This window comes from Oncorhynchus keta, chromosome 28 (genome assembly GCF_023373465.1).
Source record: "Oncorhynchus keta strain PuntledgeMale-10-30-2019 chromosome 28, Oket_V2, whole genome shotgun sequence".
NCBI lineage: Eukaryota > Metazoa > Chordata > Actinopteri > Salmoniformes > Salmonidae > Oncorhynchus > Oncorhynchus keta.
This window is the reverse complement of record NC_068448.1, coordinates 51,203,772-51,222,102: the sequence shown is the minus strand read 5'-3', so window position 1 is coordinate 51,222,102 and position 18,331 is coordinate 51,203,772. Positions and strand designations below refer to the sequence as shown.

Here is an 18,331-nt window from a genome sequence, read left to right as displayed (position 1 = left end):
TACATCATTATTTTTTGGGGAAAGTATATTTCACTCATATTGTAAGTAATTATAGGTCATATTTCATTTAAATCTGGAAACATTGGAATTACTTTAAGTGAACGCTTTAGTGTAGCTTAATTGGTAGTTTTATAATCTATATTTTCAGAGTAGCTTCCCCAACACTGCAATTTGTCAATCTTACCCATTCAAATATATTTAAGCACACCCTAATATAATATAACATTTACGGCTGTTAATTGGAGACAAGATAAACTTTAGAAACTGGGGGACATTCCTACATCTAACTTGTATAGTAGCTACCTCTAAAGTGTCTAACAGATAACAACAGCCCATAAATGCTTACTCCTCAGTGCCTCTCCAACAGACAACACTGCTTACTTGTATAGTATCCAACTCTAAGACGTCTATCTCCAACAGACAACACGGCTGGGATCCTGACCAGAAGGAACAGCTACAGCCGGCTACAGAGGAGCACCTACCTGGTTCCCGTGGTGATATCGGACGGGGACTTTCCCATGCAGAGCAGCACCAACACCCTGACTGTGCGTGTTTGTACCTGCGACCGCGAGGGGAACATGCAGCTGTGTAACCAGGAGGCTCTGGTCCTCACCGCAGGGCTCAGCACTGGAGCCCTCATGGCCATCATCATCTGTGTCCTCATACTTCTCTGTGAGTACTGTACAATTCAGTTAAATTCAAAACGCGTTCCTTTTTTAAAAAGTTTTAAACACAAGACAGAACATTTTATTTTGCATGTGGCTCACATACAAGCACATTAAAACATAAATCACATCAACACACACAAATGATCAGCAACACATTCAGAAGACGTTGATTTACGCCATGTCATATTCTGAACTCTGTTAGCCAAACCTTTCGTTGCTGTTTACCTATCTTCACTGCAACTGCACAGAGTTAGATAGGTGATACAAATCCATACGGCAAGTCTTTTGTGGCAGCTCAAGCCTGTCTCAGCCCACCAAAACCCTGTATATCAGTGAGTGTATCAGCATACTGTATGCACACCACCAGTGGTTCCCCAACAGACACCAACTATCCTTCAGAAAATAGAAGGAATACAGGTGGGAAATAAAAGCCTTTGTCTTATTTCTGAAATAATCGTGATCGATGCATTGGCCCAGCGTCGTCTGAGTTTGGCCGGTGTAGGCTGTCGTTGTATATAAGAATTTGTTCTTAACTGACTTGCCTAGTTAAATACATGTTAAAAAAGAAAAGAAAATCCTGAGTATCGAGGCACATTCCTCAACTCATTTGCTTTCCTCTCCTATCCATCTCATGCTCAAGTTCTTCTCTCTCTCTGTGTCTCTAGTAATCGTTGTGCTGTTCGCTGCCCTGAGGAGGCAGCAGAGGAAGAAGGAGCCTCTGATCATCTCCAAAGAGGATGTGAGAGACAATGTCGTCAGCTACAACGATGAGGGGGGCGGAGAGGAGGACACCCAGGCCTTTGATATCGGCACGCTGCGCAACCCGGAGGCTATCGAGGAGACCAAACAGCGCAGGGACATCAAGCCCGAGACCCTGAACCCTCCCGTCCGTCGGACCGTTGTCCTCCCTCCTGCATACAGGGACAACTCGGACGTCAGGGAATTCATAAACCAAAGGCTCCAGGACAACGACCAGGACCCCACAGCGCCGCCCTATGACTCCCTGGCCACCTACGCCTACGAGGGAAGCGGCTCGGTGGCTGAGTCCCTGAGCTCCCTGGGTTCCGTGACCACGGAGGGAGACCAGGACTATAACTACCTGAGTGAGTGGGGACCCAGGTTTAGAAAACTAGCTGACATGTACGGGGGAGAGGACAGTGACGGCTACAGGGATTCCTAACCAGAGAGAAGGGAGCTCGTAAAAGGAAAAAGTACAACAAACACTCATGCACTAGCTAAAGTGAACTTAACTCCTGGTACTTTGTGAAAGTGGTAAACAATAGAACAAAACATGAAGGACACAAAAAGACAAGGCAGTATTTTTCAAAGTGCTCTTTTACCGTTGTTGATCACCGTTGATCTTTGACCTCACTGGAGGACCTTGGACGACGACGCTTAGTGGTCTCTCTCTCTGCAAGGCAGCCGGGGACTCATGAGGAAAAGACTTGTCAAGAAGACGCTTCGTTGTATATGGGGGTACTGTACTCTGTGCATCAGGCCCCACATATATCTCTATGTACAAACATACTTCTTCTCTTTTGATTTTCAAAAGCTGCCTGCAAATAGAGGGTCAAAAAGCAAGCGGTTTTCTGGTGAACTTGAGAGACAACATCTATGAATTGTTCAGAGTTTCTGGACTGAAAAGCTGCATATTGTGAGATATATCTTATATTGTGTGTATCTGTGTATTGATACAATATGCTGTACAGTTCTGTTTTGTTATCAGGTTTCTAGCGTCCCATTCCCTTATAGCATTGGCTATGTATGTCACAATCTTCTTTTGAAGTCACATAAAGCCATGCTAAGAGACTGAGGGGTTCAACCATAGAAATAGAATGCTCTAATTCTATGGGTACAGTCAAAATGGCCACTAGTCCACCGACTGTGGCATCCTTGACTTGAATGGGGACACCCACTCTACTCATTCAATTTCTATGGGTTGTAACGTCACCTTTCTGACCGTCAATAACACCTGATCCACATAGCTTTACATATTCCGCATCCCAAATGACACCCATTCCCTATATAGTGGACTACATTTGTACCAGGCTACAATAGTGTGCCATTTAGGAGATCATTCTCTGTAGGGGGGAGCTGAAACACCCGGACCAAAAAGCTCCTCAGGGTGCTGACTATCTGAAAAAAAAACTCATGTCAATAACACTTTGCAATAAGGTACTCTTTATAAAGGGTTAATGGAAAGTGTTACCCTAATGAACTGAACATGTTCAAATTAAACCTGATTCTTTACTCACTGTTGTACTTTATGCTTTTCTTGGTGAATTAAAACGGAGTAATTGATTGACGGTTGAACATCCATTTGTGATGTGCACACGGACAGTTTCCAGGCCTGACATATTTGGGACGACAGTATGTGGGGGAGAAAGGCTCGATATTAAGGGTAATATGCCATTTTCAGTTGTAAGAGAGAATGTTTGACATTCTGTTGGGATTGTCATTGACATAAGAGGTACAGGTCAACACAATATTGGGATCATAAAATGTTTGGACATATATATATATATACACATATGAAAATGGTCATTAGATTGGTTTGTCATCATGAAATGGTTTGACATATACATAGTAAGAAAATTGAGCAATTCAAATGAAGCAACTTGCCCAAGGCCAAAACATACAAATTGAACAATAGTATCATTGCCGAAGGATGACATTTAATCAGACATTTCAAACTAATAACACAACTGACATAATTGCCACAACGACGGTAATATTATTTCCCTGTCTCTGTCCGCAGCATTCACAATTCACACAAACTGTACATATATTATTTTCCCCCAAAAAACATCTATGGATGTAAACAATGAAAATGTTGAGGTAGCTTAGACAATCCTCTGAGTCAAGAACACACTTGTTAATAATGTATACTATATTATATGTTAAATAATTGTAATAAGCAAGTTATTTTCTCGTTCTATTTCTTTGACCATTGAGCGCCCACTGTGTAAGTGACTGTTTGAGATTGTGGCAAACATTGCTTTGATAAGCATTCATTTTTGGGTTCCTAAACCCTCCGAACTGAAAATCAACCGTTTGTCTTCTGCCCTTGAACGGTAGACATAAGAGTTTTTAAATTAGAAGAGAAAATGACAACAGAAGAGTGCTTTATTTTCCCCTCATTATTTTAATTTGAAAAAGGGGCAATCTGGGATTGGTATATCCATTTTCTCACTTTAATTCAGGGTGTCAGCAGCATCTCACTATAAATACATATTTGTGCTTCTTTATTGGGACTGTTCTTGCCTTTCAGCATTAACACCATGCTCAGCTATGGACATGCATTAAACAAACATCAAGTCCATCAAGCGTCCAGTGTCCAATGCTATTGGGGGATTGTAGAGTAATGTTCGCTGCCAGATATGCTTAGCCTATAGAAAGCTCTGGTCCAGGGCGTTAGTGTGGCTTTCTTATGCTGAGGCTTCCTGCTCACACTCTGGACCAGAGATAGTTCTGATGTCCTCTTTCTAAAGAACACTGTTGGGTGTTCATGTTGCCTCTATATTATGTTGTTGACTATGTGATTGAGCTGCATCCCGATTCTCCACCCATCCTTAAAGCATGCACATTTACACTTACAGTCATGGATTTGAAAACATAGGAATTGTGTCAGCATTGGTAAGGGGGGAGTTTCCACCATTGTTAAATCCATCCAAGTAGCGTTATGTCCAGGGGTTGTACATCAAGCTGCCTCATGCTACAGAAACAGGAGATGGGCTCCTGCCCATATGGGCCGTTCTGGCTTGTCCATGGCTTACTTACTAACTATGCGATGACGTGCACACTCCAGGAGAAGAGTGGAGAATCGGGATGCAGCCTAAGTTTTGTCTATGTGGATTAATACTATGATAGGTTACAGTATGTGCAGTAGTTTAAAGGGGCCCTGTCATGATCCAATGCCCATTCATTCATCTGCTTTGTACAATGTGATTTTTGTACTGGATATTTATATGACTCAACACGATTAAAGATCTTTAAAATCCTTATTCTGTTTGTACGTGTAATCATCAGTGTTTCGAATTCAGAAAAGCTTTGTCCGAACATTGAGCAATTTGACAGACATAACAGTAGGAAGAAAGTAGGGAAACGGACAGACCATTTCCTTAACCCTAATGACATTTGAACTAATTTGGAAATGAAAAAATGTCTGCACATTAGCCATGTTCCCTTAGTTTTTGCCTAGGATGACATCAGCCTGGCTTGAAGGTAGCTTAAGTTCTTATGGTGAATGTTGAAATTCAAGACGGTAAAGTGGTTAATAGCATGGAACCTGTGGCTACTGAACTGAAGAAATCATTAATTACACACAATCTATAATTAAGATCTTTAAAAACTGGCAATCGGATTTGGAGAGGGGGGGGCACAAATTTGAAATTGTTAGAGAAAGAGGCAGCAGATGCGAGACAGATGGTGGCATTTTACATCATATTTAATGTCATTGAATCATATTAACGCTCTCCTCTTCATAAACGTGCACGTGATATGCCACTACTAGTTTCCCCATTGAGCGATTTGGTGTCAGACACTGATTATGATGAGTATGGCTATCAAGAGGACATATTCCATGATGACAAATCAATTAACATGTGAAATACCTTTATTAATAGCAATTACTATCAATGTCACTAGCAGTACAAAAAAAACTAAAAAAAAACATTTAAAACAAAGCATTTCTGTTGCCATCCATTATAACCATGATCGACGACCAACCATGTCCTAGATTTAGTTTAAAACGTGACTGTACATAATCAACATGCGATTGATTAAGACCTACACATAAAAGCAGCTCAAAACAACAAGTACTAAAATATGCAAGGTAATCCTCAAGCCAATGGGACGAGACAGTAGAGGGTGTGTACTGTATAGACTAGTGCTCTTTCTGAATTGTCCCAAAAATATGTCCTCTCCTCGCAATCTTCTGCTTCCTTGCAATTGTTATGAATGAACTGACCAGGTGAAAGTTAGCCTTATGATAAGCTTCCATTGTTTTCACCTGTCAAATTGAAGAGAGTAGTCGAGGAGAGGACACATTTCTTTTAGCAATTCAGAGTATTTGGAAGTAGTTTATCCCTCCACTTCTTGCACCTTCCCTACACTCTCCAATATCGTCCATCTTGACTGGTCGAAAAAATTCTCTGTCCATATCGATTGGTCGGAGAGGGGCTCTGTTACTTCCTGCTGTCCTCTGGCTCGTCTCCCTCCTTCTCCTGGCGATCCCTCTCTCGTCTCATCTCTTTCAGCTCCTGTCGGTATTTCCGCTCGATGAAGCGCTTCTGATGAGCCATCTGAGGGAAGTTATCTGGAGCATGGAGCGGTAGAGTGAGACAGAGGAGGAGAAAAGAGAAAGGTGGACCAAAGAAAGGAGATAAAGAGCGGGGGAAAAGGGAAGTAACATGGTCAGCTGTACGACAGATCTAGGACAGTGATTAGTAGTGTTTAGAATGGCAAGATCAAAATAAAGGTAAAATAGGGTCTGCCTATATCTGTCCTGTTTCACACATATACAAGTGTGTAACCTGTACAAGTGTGTGGTGTGAAGTGGAAATGTATTTTGTGTATATCCCACTCCCCTGAGACAACTTTGGAGAATGGAGTCACAGCAGGGACCAGCCATTATTGACAGTGGCCCTGGAGAAAAAGGGTTAAGGTGCCTTGGTCAAGTTCAGATCGACAGATTTTTCCCCTAGTCGCCTCGGGATTCAAACTAGCAACCTTTTGGTTACTGACTCAACGCTCTAACCATTATGCTACCATGTTAAAATTGCAATGTATACATACTCCTTTTTGATGCTAGTGACACACTTCAACAATGATTAGCACTGAATGGCTCTAGTACCTCATTATTGTCCTTAACTAAGGAAAATAAGGGACTTAGACAGGGCTCATTTGATGTCATTGTGATGAAAATGAGATCAGATAAGTTAATTAGCACAGAACATCTCTAAATGAGATCTGTAATAAGAACAACAGAAAATTAATGTTTAAAAGCTGATAAGGCGCATCACTGCTTAGCACCGCATACATCTCAATTTAAAATCCTACGCATGAAGTGACGCCTAGTCTTCTGTATCAAACCATTTACGTCACAAATTTAGGTGTGTAGATTAGGACATCATAAAATAACAACAGACCGCGTTTGTTCCATACGGTATGTTATCCTGTCAAAGATCTCACACTGACTCGAAGACTTAGCCTTTTGACAAACTATCTATGGGTCAAGCTCAATCAAGAAAAACCCAGACTAAGGCCACGGGTGGAAAGGCGTTAGTTTTAACAATATCAATGGCATTTTGATCAACTTCCACTGTCCTCCAGGAGATTCTGGATTTTCACTACACTTCAAGCTCAATAAAGTGCAGCTAGAGCAATTTGAAAGAAAACAAACATGATTTGAATCCAGGTCTAATCTTTGGTCACTCCACCATATGTCGACTAGAGAGAGCAAGTCTGGAGCTGGATAAACCTGCTAAATGACAACTGTGAATGCAAAACGTACAGCAAAAGACCCCAATGTCTCCAACAGAGATGAGGCCAAAATCTAGTTGGCAAACATATTCACTCAAAGAAACAGTGAGGAATACACTGGAGTGCGATTGGCCTTAGATGACTAAGCAACACATGATGAGCCTCGGAGAGAAACTAAAACTACATGCAGTTAAAATATGGAAATCACTGGCGGCATTTCAGTCTGGAGAGGACTTATAAGAGATGAGAATTACACCACTTGAGAGAGAGGAAAATGCTTCTTTGGTCATTTGCATTGTTTAACATGCAGTAGCATAAAGTGTGTGGAGGCAACCGAAATTGAGGTTCCTAAAGAATATTACAATGTTTTTCATTTATTTCAAAGCTCCCGTCTGGTAGCTGAAGAGACAGAAAAGACAACAGGGTACCTGTGTTGGAAAGGGGATATCTAGTCAGTTGCACAACTGAATGCATTCAACCGAAATAGGTCTTCCATTTAACATTTGAGGATTTGCATTGAGTGAAAACACATTGAGAATTCTCCGCAGTCCAGCGTTGTGTAGAGAAAATCACCTTTGAGGCGGCGTGCTCATGCATACTGATCACCTAGGCGTTAGCACACTTAGCTTGACTCAAGTCTTTTGTTTATCGACAATGCAGTAATTCCTTTCAAGGACAGGGTTGGGCTTGCGGTTTGGAGAGCGAGAGGGGACTGGGTTGGAGTTGGGACCCTGTCAACATCCAGGCTTGTTGTGCCACATAATGACTGCCACGCTGGAATGTAGCAAGCAACACTTGTCTCATTTACAGGGTGCCACAGAATACACAAGCACAAACAGACATGAGCGCGCGCGCGCACACACACACACTGATTACAGAACCGCATGCTTATTGGTTTTATGGGCATCCTACACATTTAAAGCCCAATTCACTAACAAAGTAACATATTTAAACCCACATTCACTAACAAATGAACACATTTAGAGTAGCCTATATCAAATCGAATAGAAGTCGATTGTTATGGCAGCAACACAACAACAACATAGCAGCAGCACAACATGGTAGCAACACAAACCACGGTAAAAACATTATTGAGCACAGACAACAGCACAAAGGGCAAGAAGGTAGATACAACAAAACATCACGCAAAGCAGCCACAACTGTCAGTAAGAGTGTCCATGATTGAGTCTTTGAATGAAGAGAATGAGATAAAACTGTCCAGTTTGAGTGTTTGTTGCAGCTCGTTCCAGTCGCTAGCTGCAGCGAACTGAAAAGACGAGCGACCAAGGGATGTGTGCGCTTTGGGGACCTTCAACAGAATGTGTGTTGTATGTGGAGGATGAGGGGTGAAGTAGATATCTCAGAGGGGGGTGAGGCCTAAGAGAGTTTTATAAATAAGCATCAACCAATGCATCTCGCGACAGGTATACAGAGATGACCAGTTCAGTTCCAGAGTATAGAGTGCAGTGATGTGTCCTATAAGGAGCATTGGTGGCAAATCTGATGGCTGAATGGTAAAGAACATCGAGCAGCTTGGGCGCACCCTTACCTGCCGATCTATACATTACGTCTCCGTAATCTAGCATGGGTAGTACGGTCATCTGAATCAGGGTTAGTTTGGCAGCTGGGGTGAAAGAGGAGCGATTACAATAGAAGAAACCAAATCTAGATTTAACTTTAGCCTGCAGCTTTGATGTGTGCAGAGAGAAGGACAGTGTACCTTCTATAGCCATACTCCGAGAAGTACTTGTTTGAGGTGACTACCTCAAGCTCTAAACCCCCAGAGGGAGTAATCACGCCAGTGGGGAGAAGAGCATTCTTACCAAACCACATGACCTTTGTTTTGGAGGTGTTCAGAACAAGGTTAAGGGCAGAGAAAGCTTGTTGGACACTAAGAAAGCTTAGTTGTAGAGCGTTTAATACAAAATCCGGGGAGGGGCCAGCTGAGTTTAAGACTATATTATCTGTATATAAATGGATGAGGGAGATTCCTACTGCTTGAGCTATGTTGTTGATGTAAATTGAGAAGAGCATGCGGCCTAGGGTACTCCCTTGGTGACAGGCAGTGGCTGAGACGGCAGATGTTCTAACTTTATACCCTGCACTCAGAGAGGTAGTTCGTAAACCAGGCCAAAGACCCCTAGGAGACACCAATACTCATTTTAAATGTTTTATTTATCCAGGTAGGCAAGTTGAGAACAAGCTCTCATTTACAACTGCAACCTGGCCAAGATAAAGCAAAGCAGTTCGACACATATAACACAGAGTTACACATGAAGTAAAACAAACATACAGTCAATAATACAGTAGAAAATAAGTCTATATACAATGTGAGCAAATGAGGTGAGATAAGGGAGGTAAAGGCAATAAATAGTCTATGGTGGCGAAGTAAATACAATATAGCAATTAAAACACCGGAATGGTAGATTTGACAGTAGATGAGTGTGCAAAGTAGAAATACTGGGATGCAAAGGAGCAAAATAAATAAATAACAGTAGGGGAAGAGGTAGTTGTTTGGGCTATTTATAGATGGACTATGTACAGGTGCAGTGATCTGTAAGCTGCTCTGACAGCTGGTGCTTAAAGCTAGTGAGGGAGATAAGTGTTTCCAGTTTCAGAGATTTTTGTAGTTCGTTCCAGTCTTTGGCAGCAGAGAACTGGAAGGAGAGGCAGCCAAAGGAGGAATTGGCTTTGGGGGTGACAAGTGAGATATACCTGCTGGAACACGTGCTAAAGGTGGGTGCAGCTATGGTGAACAGCGAGAGAGATAAGGTGAGACTTTACCAAGCAGGGTCTTGTAGATGACCTGGAGCCAGTGGGTTTGGCGACGAGTATGAAGCGAGGGTCAGCCAACGAGAGCGTACAGGTCGCAGTGGTGGGTAGTATATGGGGCTTTGGTGACAAAACGGATGGCACTGTGATAGATTTTTGAGTCTGCCGATGAGAATGTGGTGATTGACAGAGTCGAAAGCCTTGGCCAGGTCAATGAATAAGGCTGCACAGTATTGTTTCTTATCGATGGCGGTTAAGATATCGTTTAGAACCTTGAGCGTGGCTGAGGTGCAACCATGACCAGCTCTGAAACCAGATTGTATAGCAGAGAAGGTACGGTGGGATTTGAAATGGTCGGTGATCTGTTTGATAACTTGGCTTTCGAAGACCTTAGAAAGGCAGGGTAGGATAGATATAGGTCTGTAGCAGTTTGGGTCAAGAGTGTCCCCCCCTTTGAAGAGGGGGATGACCGCAGCTGCTTTCCAATCTTTGGGATTGGATCTTAGGGGTTGCAACAATTTCGGCAGATCATTTTAGAAAGAAAGGGTCCAGATTGTCGAGCCCGGCTGATTTGTGGGGGTCCAGATTTTGCAGCTCTTTCAGAACATCAGCTGACTGGATTTGGGAGAAGGAGAAATGGTGAATGCTTGGGTCGAGTAGCTATGGGGGGTGCAGTGCTGTTGACTGGGGTAGGGGTGGCCAGGTGTAAAGCATGGCCAGCCGTAGAAAAATGCTTATAGAAATGCTAAATTATATTGGATTATACCACAGATAAGGTGACAGAGTTTCCTATCCTCAGTGCAGTGGGCAGCTGGGAGGAGGTGCTCTTATTCTCCATGGACTTAACAATGTCCCAGAACTTTTTTGAGTTTGTGTTGCAGAAAGCAAATTTCTGCTTGAAAAACCTAGCCTTGGCTTTTCTAACTGCCTGTGTATATTGGTTTCTAACTTCCCTAAAAAGTTGAATTTCACGGGGGCTGTTCGTGGATATGTAGAACTTCACAAAATGTTTTTGTGTTGGTTAACCTGTCTGGGAACGGGGTTCCGCTAGCTATCCTATTTTATATTGGCGTGTTATGTTCAGTAGTTCCAAAACATGCAGTGATTTTGCAGAGAGCCACATCAATTTACAGAAATACTCATTATAAATGTTGATGAAAATACATGTGTTAAACATGGAAATATAGATAAACTTATCCTTAATGCAAACGCTGTGTCAGATTTAAAAAAAATCGTTACAGAAAAAACTATCTGAGTACGGCATTCAGAGCCCAAAACAGCCAAAAGAAATATCCGCCATTTTGCGCAGCCAACATTAGTCAGAAATAGCATTATAAATATTCACTTACCTTTGATGATGTTCATCAGAATGCACTCCCAGGAATCCCAGTTCGACAATAAATGTTTGATTTGTTCCATAAAGTCCATAATTTATGTCCAAATAGCTTCTTTTGTTAGGGCGTTTGGTAACCAAATCCAAACGCGCGTTCAGGTCCAGCCGAACGTTGGACGAAAAGTTCAAAAAGTTATATTACAGGTCCTAGAAACTTGTCAAACTAAGTATAGAATCAATCTTTAGGATGTTTTTATCATAAATGTTCAATAATGTTCCAACCGGAGAATTCCATTGTCTGTAGAAAAGCAATGGAACGAGAGCCAACTCTCACGTGAAATGCGTGACTGAGATCGAGGCTGCTGCCAGACCTCTGACACAATCCCCTCTCATCTGGCCCCCTTCACAGTAGAAGCCTGAAACAACGTTCTAAAGATGGTTGAAGCCTTAGCAAGTGCAAAATTACCCATATCCCACTGTGTATTCGATAGGGACTGAGTTCAAAAACTACAAACCTCAGATTTCCCACTTCCTGTTTGGATTTTGTCTCTGGTTTTTGCCTGCCATATGAGTTCTGTTATACTCACAGTTCTGTTATACTCATTCAAACAGTTCTAGAAACTTCAGAGTGGTTTCTATCCAATACTTCTAATAATATGCATATATTAGCATCTGGGACTGAGTAGGAGGCAGTTTACTCTGGGTACGCTATTCATCCAAAAGTGAAAATGCTGCCCCCTATCCCAAAGAAGTTAAGGGCAGTCAGGTCTGGAGAGAACCAAGGGCTATATCTGTTCCTGGTCCTACATTTCTTGAATGGGGCATGCTTATTTAAGATGGTGAGGAAGGCATTTATTTATTTTTTACCAGGCATCCTCTACTGACTGGATGAGGTTGATATCCTTCCAGGATACCTGGGCCAGGTCGATTAGAAAGGCCTGCTCGCTGAAGTCTTTCAGGGAGTGTTTGATAGTGATGAGTGGAGGTCGTTTGACCACTGACCCATTATGGATGCAGGAAATGAGGCAGTGATCGCTGAGATCTTGGTTGAAAACAGCAGATGTGTATTTAGAGGGCAAGTTGGTTAGGAGGATATCTATGAGGGTGCCCGTGTTTACGGCATTGGGGTTGTACCTGGTAGGTTCATTGGTAATTTGTATGAGATTGAGGGCATCAAGCTTAGATTGTAGGATGGCTGGGGTGTTAAGCATGTCACAGTTTAGGTCACCTAGCAGCACGAGCTCTGAGGATAGATGGGGGGCAATCAGTTCACATATGGGGGGCAATCAGCTGGGGGAAGAGGGTGGTCTATAGCAGGCAGAAATGGTGAGAGACTTGTTTTTAGAGAGGTGGACTTTTAAAAGTAGAAGTTCAAATTGTTTGGATAGTAAAACAGAACTCTGCAGGCTCTCTCTGCAGTAGATTGCAACACCGCACGGCACCGCCGTTCTATCTTGTCTGAAAATGTTGTAGTTAGGGATGGAGATTTCAGAGTTATTGTTGGTCTTCCTAAGCCAGGATTCAGACATGGCTAAGGCATTCGGGTTGGCAGAGTGTGCTAAAGCAGTGAATACAACAAACAAGCTTCTAATGTTAACATGCATGAAACCAAGGCTTTTACGGTTACAGAAGTCATCAAAAGAGAGCGCCTGGGGAATAGGAGTGGAGCTAGGCACTGCAGAGCTTGGATTCACCTCTACATCACCAGAGGAACAGAGGAGAAGTAGGATAAGGGTAAGGCTAAAAGCCATGAGAATTGGATGTCCGGAACAGAGAGTAATAGGAGCAGGTTTCTGGGGGCGATAAAATAGATTCAAGGTATAGTGTACAGACAACGGTATGGTAGGATGTGAATAGAGTGGAGGTAAACCTAGGCATTGAGTGATGATGAAAGAGATATTGTCTCTAGAAACATAATTGAAACCTGGTGATGTCATCGAATGTGTGGGTGGTGGAACTGAAAGGTTGGATAAGGTATAATGAGCAGGGCTAGAGGCTCTACAGTGGAATAAGCCAATAAACACTAACCAGAACAGCAATGGACAAGGCATATTGACATTAAGGAGAGGCATGCTTAGCCGAGTGATCATAAGGGTCCAGTGAGTAGTGAGGTTAGTTGGGGTCACGGCGATTCAGACAGCTAGTCGAGCCATGGGTAGCAAGCTAGCAGAAGATGGAGGTCTGTTTTTAGCCACCTTGTGCGGTTCCGTCGGTAGATTAGTGGGTTCCGTGTGGTAGAGGGGACTAATCCAATTGTCAAAATAGTTACAGTTATAGTGGCCCAAGAAGATTGTTCGATAGACCTGTTCAGATAGCAGCTGATATGCTCAAGACAGCTAACGATTAGCGGGCCGCAGTTTGCAGATGGGCGTTCAGGTTACTTCGCGAAGGAGGGGCCAGTTGAATAACTCCTTCGGGCAGATAACGTCGGAATTCCAGTCGTGAAGGCCCGTTGGGGCTCCGCATCGGCAGTAAAACGGGTCCGGATAGGTGATTGTAGCCCAGGAGTGTCTGATGGAACTCTTCAGCTAGCTAGCTCCAGGATAATTGGTGTTTGCTCGGGAATCGACGTTAGCCAATAATCACTCGGATAGCAGCTAGTTCGCTGCAAGATCCAGGTGTAAATGTCCAGAGCTTGTGGTAGAAATCAGGGGATATGGAGAGAAAATAGGCCCGGTATGCTCTGACCTGAGTCGCGTTGTACAAAACTGGCGATAGCTGATGACCGCTAGCCGTGGTTAGCTGAATACTAACATTAGCTAGTGAGCTGGCTAGCTTCTGTTGTGGATTTCGGATACGAGGTGAATAATACTTTTGAAAAAAACAACAAAAAAAACAGATCCGCACCACATTTGAGTGTTTCGAAGTTGAGTTTCTAGAAAAAATATACAAAAAGATATGCAATGGTGAGGAACTGTAAGGTTGCAGTGACACTCCCATAACCTGAGCGGAAACCAGACTGCATACCAGAGAGAATAGTATAGACATCAAGAAAGCCAGTCAGTTGATTATTGACAAGTTTTTCCAACACTTTTGATAAACAGGACAAAATAGAAATTGGCCCATAACAGTTAGGGCTTGATCTCCCCTTTATTTAAAGGGCACACCGTGGCTGCCTTCCAAGCAATGGGAACCGCCCCAGAGAGGAGAGACAGGTTAAAATGGTCAGAGACAGGCTTGGCGATGATAGGGGCAGCATCCTTAAAGAAGAAAGGGTCTATACCATCTGACCCAGATGTTTTTTTGGGGTCAAGTTTAAGGAGCTCCTTTAACCCCTCGGACTCAGTGACTGCCTGCAGGGAGAAACTTTGTAGCGGGACAGGGGAAAAAGAGGGAGGAGCATCGGGGCTGGTTGCATTAGAAGGGTTGGAAGATGAGGAAATGTTGGACGGGCAAGGGGGCAGGGCTGAGTCAAATAGGAATCCTGACTTCATGAAGTGGTGATAAAGAGCTCAGCCATGTTCTTCTTGTCAGTAACAATCACATCATCAACATTAAGAAATATGGGCAGCTGTGAGGAGGAGGGTTTATTCTCTAGGTCTTTAACCGTTTTCCAGAACTTCTTGGGGTTAGACCCATAGATCTCTTTAAACTGGCTCTTTAAAGTAACTAACTTTTGCCTTCCGGAGAGTCTGAGTGCACTTATTTGTCATTTGCCTGAACGAGAGCCAGTCAGCGTGAGTATGAGCGTGCCGAGGTCTTTCGTCAAATGCAATTCTTGAGGTGGAGTAACTCTGCAAGACCACGGTCGAACCAGTGGCTGAACCTGTTTTTAATTCTAATTTTCTTTATGGGGCGTGTTCGTTAACAATACCACTGACAATATAAAAAAAGAAGGTCCAAGTGTCTTCAACAGAGGGGATCAAGCTGATTCTATACCAAAATACAGAGGCCAGGTCATGAGGCTTGCTCATTTAATTTTTTTTTTAGGAAGTGTCTATAATAAATCAGGACAGGTCGTTTCACTAGGCAGCCATTACAAACACAGGTTGTAAAACAGTAATCACCAAAGTCATTACAGAAAACACCAGACTGATCCCAATCAGGATTATTTGTGAGGATAACGTCGAGGAGAGTAGCCTTTTCTGGGTGTTTGGAGTCATACCTTGGGGATTGATAATAATCTGAGAAAGATTTTGTAAGTCCCATTGCTTTAGGACTTGGTCAGGTGGTTTAAGCTTGTCCCTGTTTAGGTCACCTCACAGCACAAATACAGAGTTAGTGTAAGGGGCCAGGAGAGAGCTTATGGCAGGGGGGGACAGGCCGGTGCTGATGGAGGACGATAACACCCAGCAACAGTCAACAAAGAGCCATTAGAAATGGTAATGCTTAAAACCAGCAAATCAAATTGTTTGGGGACAGACTTGGTGAAAACAACAAGAGTTCTGAAGGTGATCCTTGGTAAAGATTGTCACTCCCCCACCTTTGGAAGATCTGTCTTGTCGAAAAAGGTTATAACCAGAAAGGTTAACATTAGTATTCAAAACACACTTCCTTAACCACGTCTCAGTAATGACTAACACATCTGGATTGGAGCTGTGAACCCACTTTCAACTGACCCATTTTAGGTAATAAGCTTCTTGTGTTAACGTGCAGAAAACCCAGGCTTTTATGAGAGCAGAAATCAGTGAAGCAGATATCAGAGCACAAGTCAGAATTGGGGTGTATATGCACAATTACAGATATCATCAACAGTGATATAATCAAGACACGGCATAGGACAGGGAGAGCTCTGCAGTGCTGATTTAAGACATTTGAATGTGCATTAGATGGCAACAAGATCATATTGTACACACACACACACACACACACACACACACACACACACACACACACACACACACACACACACACACACACACACACACACACACACACACACACACACACACACACACACACACACGAAATCAGACATTTACATACACTTAGGTTGGAGTCATTAAAACTTGTTTTTCAACCACTCCACAAATTTCTTAACAAATTATAGTTTTGGCAAGTCAGGACATCTACTTAAGTACTTTTTCCAACAATTGTTTACAGACAGATTATTTAACTTAAAATTCACCATATCACAATTCCAGTGGGTCCGAAGTTTACATACACTAAGTTGACTGTGCCTATAAACAAATTGGAAAATGATGTCATGGCTTTAGTAGCTTCTATTGGGCTAATTAACATACTTTTAGTCAATTGGAGGTGTACCCGTGGATGCATTTCAAGGCCTAACTTCAAACTCAGTGCCTCTTTGCTTGACATCAATCATCCTTGGGAGCAATTTCTAAAACACCTAAAGGTACCACATTCATCGGTATAGTATGCAAGTATAAACACCATGGGACCACGCAGCCGTCATACCGCTCAGGACGGAGACGCGTTCTGTCTCCTAGAGATGAACGTACTTTGGTGTGAAAATTGCAAATCAATCCCAGAACAACAGCAAAGGACCTTGTGTAAATGCTGGAGGAAACAGGTAAAAAATTAACTATATCCATAGTAAAACGAGTCCTATATCGACACAACCTGAAAAGCTGCTCAGCAAGGAAGAAGCCACTGTTTCAAAACCACCATTAAAAAGCCAGACTACAGTTTGCAACTGCACATGGGAAAAAAAACAAAGTAATTTTTGGAGAAATGTCCTCTGGTCTGATGAAACAAAAACAGAACTGTTTGGCCATGATGACCATCGTTATGTTTGGAAATAAAAGGGGGGCGCTTGCAAGATGAAGAACACCATCCCAAACGTGAAGCACGAGGGTGGCAGCATCATGTTTTGGGGGTGCTTTGTTGCAGGAGGGACTGGTGCACTTCACAAAATAGATGGAGTCATGAGGCAGGAAAATTATGTGGATATATTGAAGCAACATCTCAAGACATCAGTCAGGAAGTTAAAGTTTGGAAGACCCGGTCTTTCAAATGGACAATGACCCCAAGCATACTTCCAAAGTTGTGTCAAAATGACTTAAGGACAACAAAGTCAAGGTATTGAAGTGGCCATCACAATGCCCTTGTGGGCAGACCTGAAAAAGCGCATGCGAGCAAGGAGGCCTACGAACCTGACTCTTTAGTTACACATGCTCTGTCAGGAGGAATGGGCCAAAATTCACCCAACTTATTGTGGAAGGCTACCCAAAATGTTTAACCCAAGTTGAACAATTTAAAGGAAATGCTACCAAATACTAATTGAGTGTATGTAAACTTCTGACCCACTGGGAATGTGATGAAATAAATAAAATATGAAATATATCACTCTCTACTATTATTCTGACATTTCACATTCCTAAAATGAAGTGGTGATCCTAATTGACCTAAGACAGGGCATGTGTACTAGGATTACATGTCTGGACTGAGTTTAAATGTATTTGGCTAAGGTGTATGTAAACTTCCGACTTCAACTGTACATACTGCAACAGTCTCTAAGGTGCAGGGTAGAGTACCGGGTGGTAGCCGGCTAGAACAGTGACCAAGGCAGGGGTTCCCAAACTTTTTTGGCCCATTACCCTATTCTGTTAACTGAAAATTCTCACAACCCCACCCATGTGAAAACATTTACTGTTAATTACAGAATTTGACTTTTTTGGGAGGGGGGGGGGCCATGGCAGTCAATAAAAAATAAATTAAATAAATATTATTTCTGATTTGTCTTAACTCACCATCAAATGTGGGGCAGTCAATTGCAAATGAGTCTGACATGTCTCTTATCTCACCACCACTAATGAGATGGGTGTGCTTGATGCATGTCGCGTCCGAGCTTCTCAAAGTCAGGGGGGCGTGTTCGCCAGAGCGCACCTCATATCTGCCGTCACATCCAACCTGGATCGATATCTGGTTTTAATGCAGACCAGAGCACTGAATCCATCTTCACACATATCAGCTGGCCAAGGGTAGCCTACCATGAATGGTGCTTTTAAGACAACTGGGAACTTGGAAAAATATGAGGTAAAATCATAACGTTGGTGATCTTTAGGTTGGAAAGTCAGAGGCAGAGCACTAGAAAGAGGCCCGAGGTGGAATTCCTAGTTTGATTCTTGCCGAGGTCCCAGTTGTCTTGAACGCACTGAAGACGGAAGTCCCA

The 18,331-nt window shown here is 42.7% G+C and overlaps 2 protein-coding genes across 3 annotated transcripts in view; one reads left to right on the top strand and one right to left on the bottom strand.

The window, feature by feature from the left end:
- The window catches only part of LOC118361553 (cadherin-6-like), an 80,980-nt gene extending 76,308 nt beyond the window's left edge, over positions 1-4,672 (top strand). The window contains exons 11-12 of the mRNA XM_035741575.2: positions 421-672; positions 1,334-4,672. Coding sequence (XP_035597468.1) covers positions 421-672; positions 1,334-1,848 — 767 coding nt within the window. The 3' untranslated portion in view covers positions 1,849-4,672. The remainder of the gene's footprint in view (positions 1-420; positions 673-1,333) is intronic.
- Positions 4,673-5,265: 593 nt separating this feature from the next.
- drosha (drosha ribonuclease III) overlaps positions 5,266-18,331 on the bottom strand; it is a 142,936-nt gene continuing 129,870 nt past the window's right edge. For both annotated transcript variants that reach the window (XM_052483247.1, XM_052483248.1), the window contains exon 32: positions 5,266-5,985. In XM_052483247.1, the coding sequence (XP_052339207.1) occupies positions 5,855-5,985 (131 nt within the window). In that variant the 3' untranslated portion in view covers positions 5,266-5,854. The remainder of the gene's footprint in view (positions 5,986-18,331) is intronic.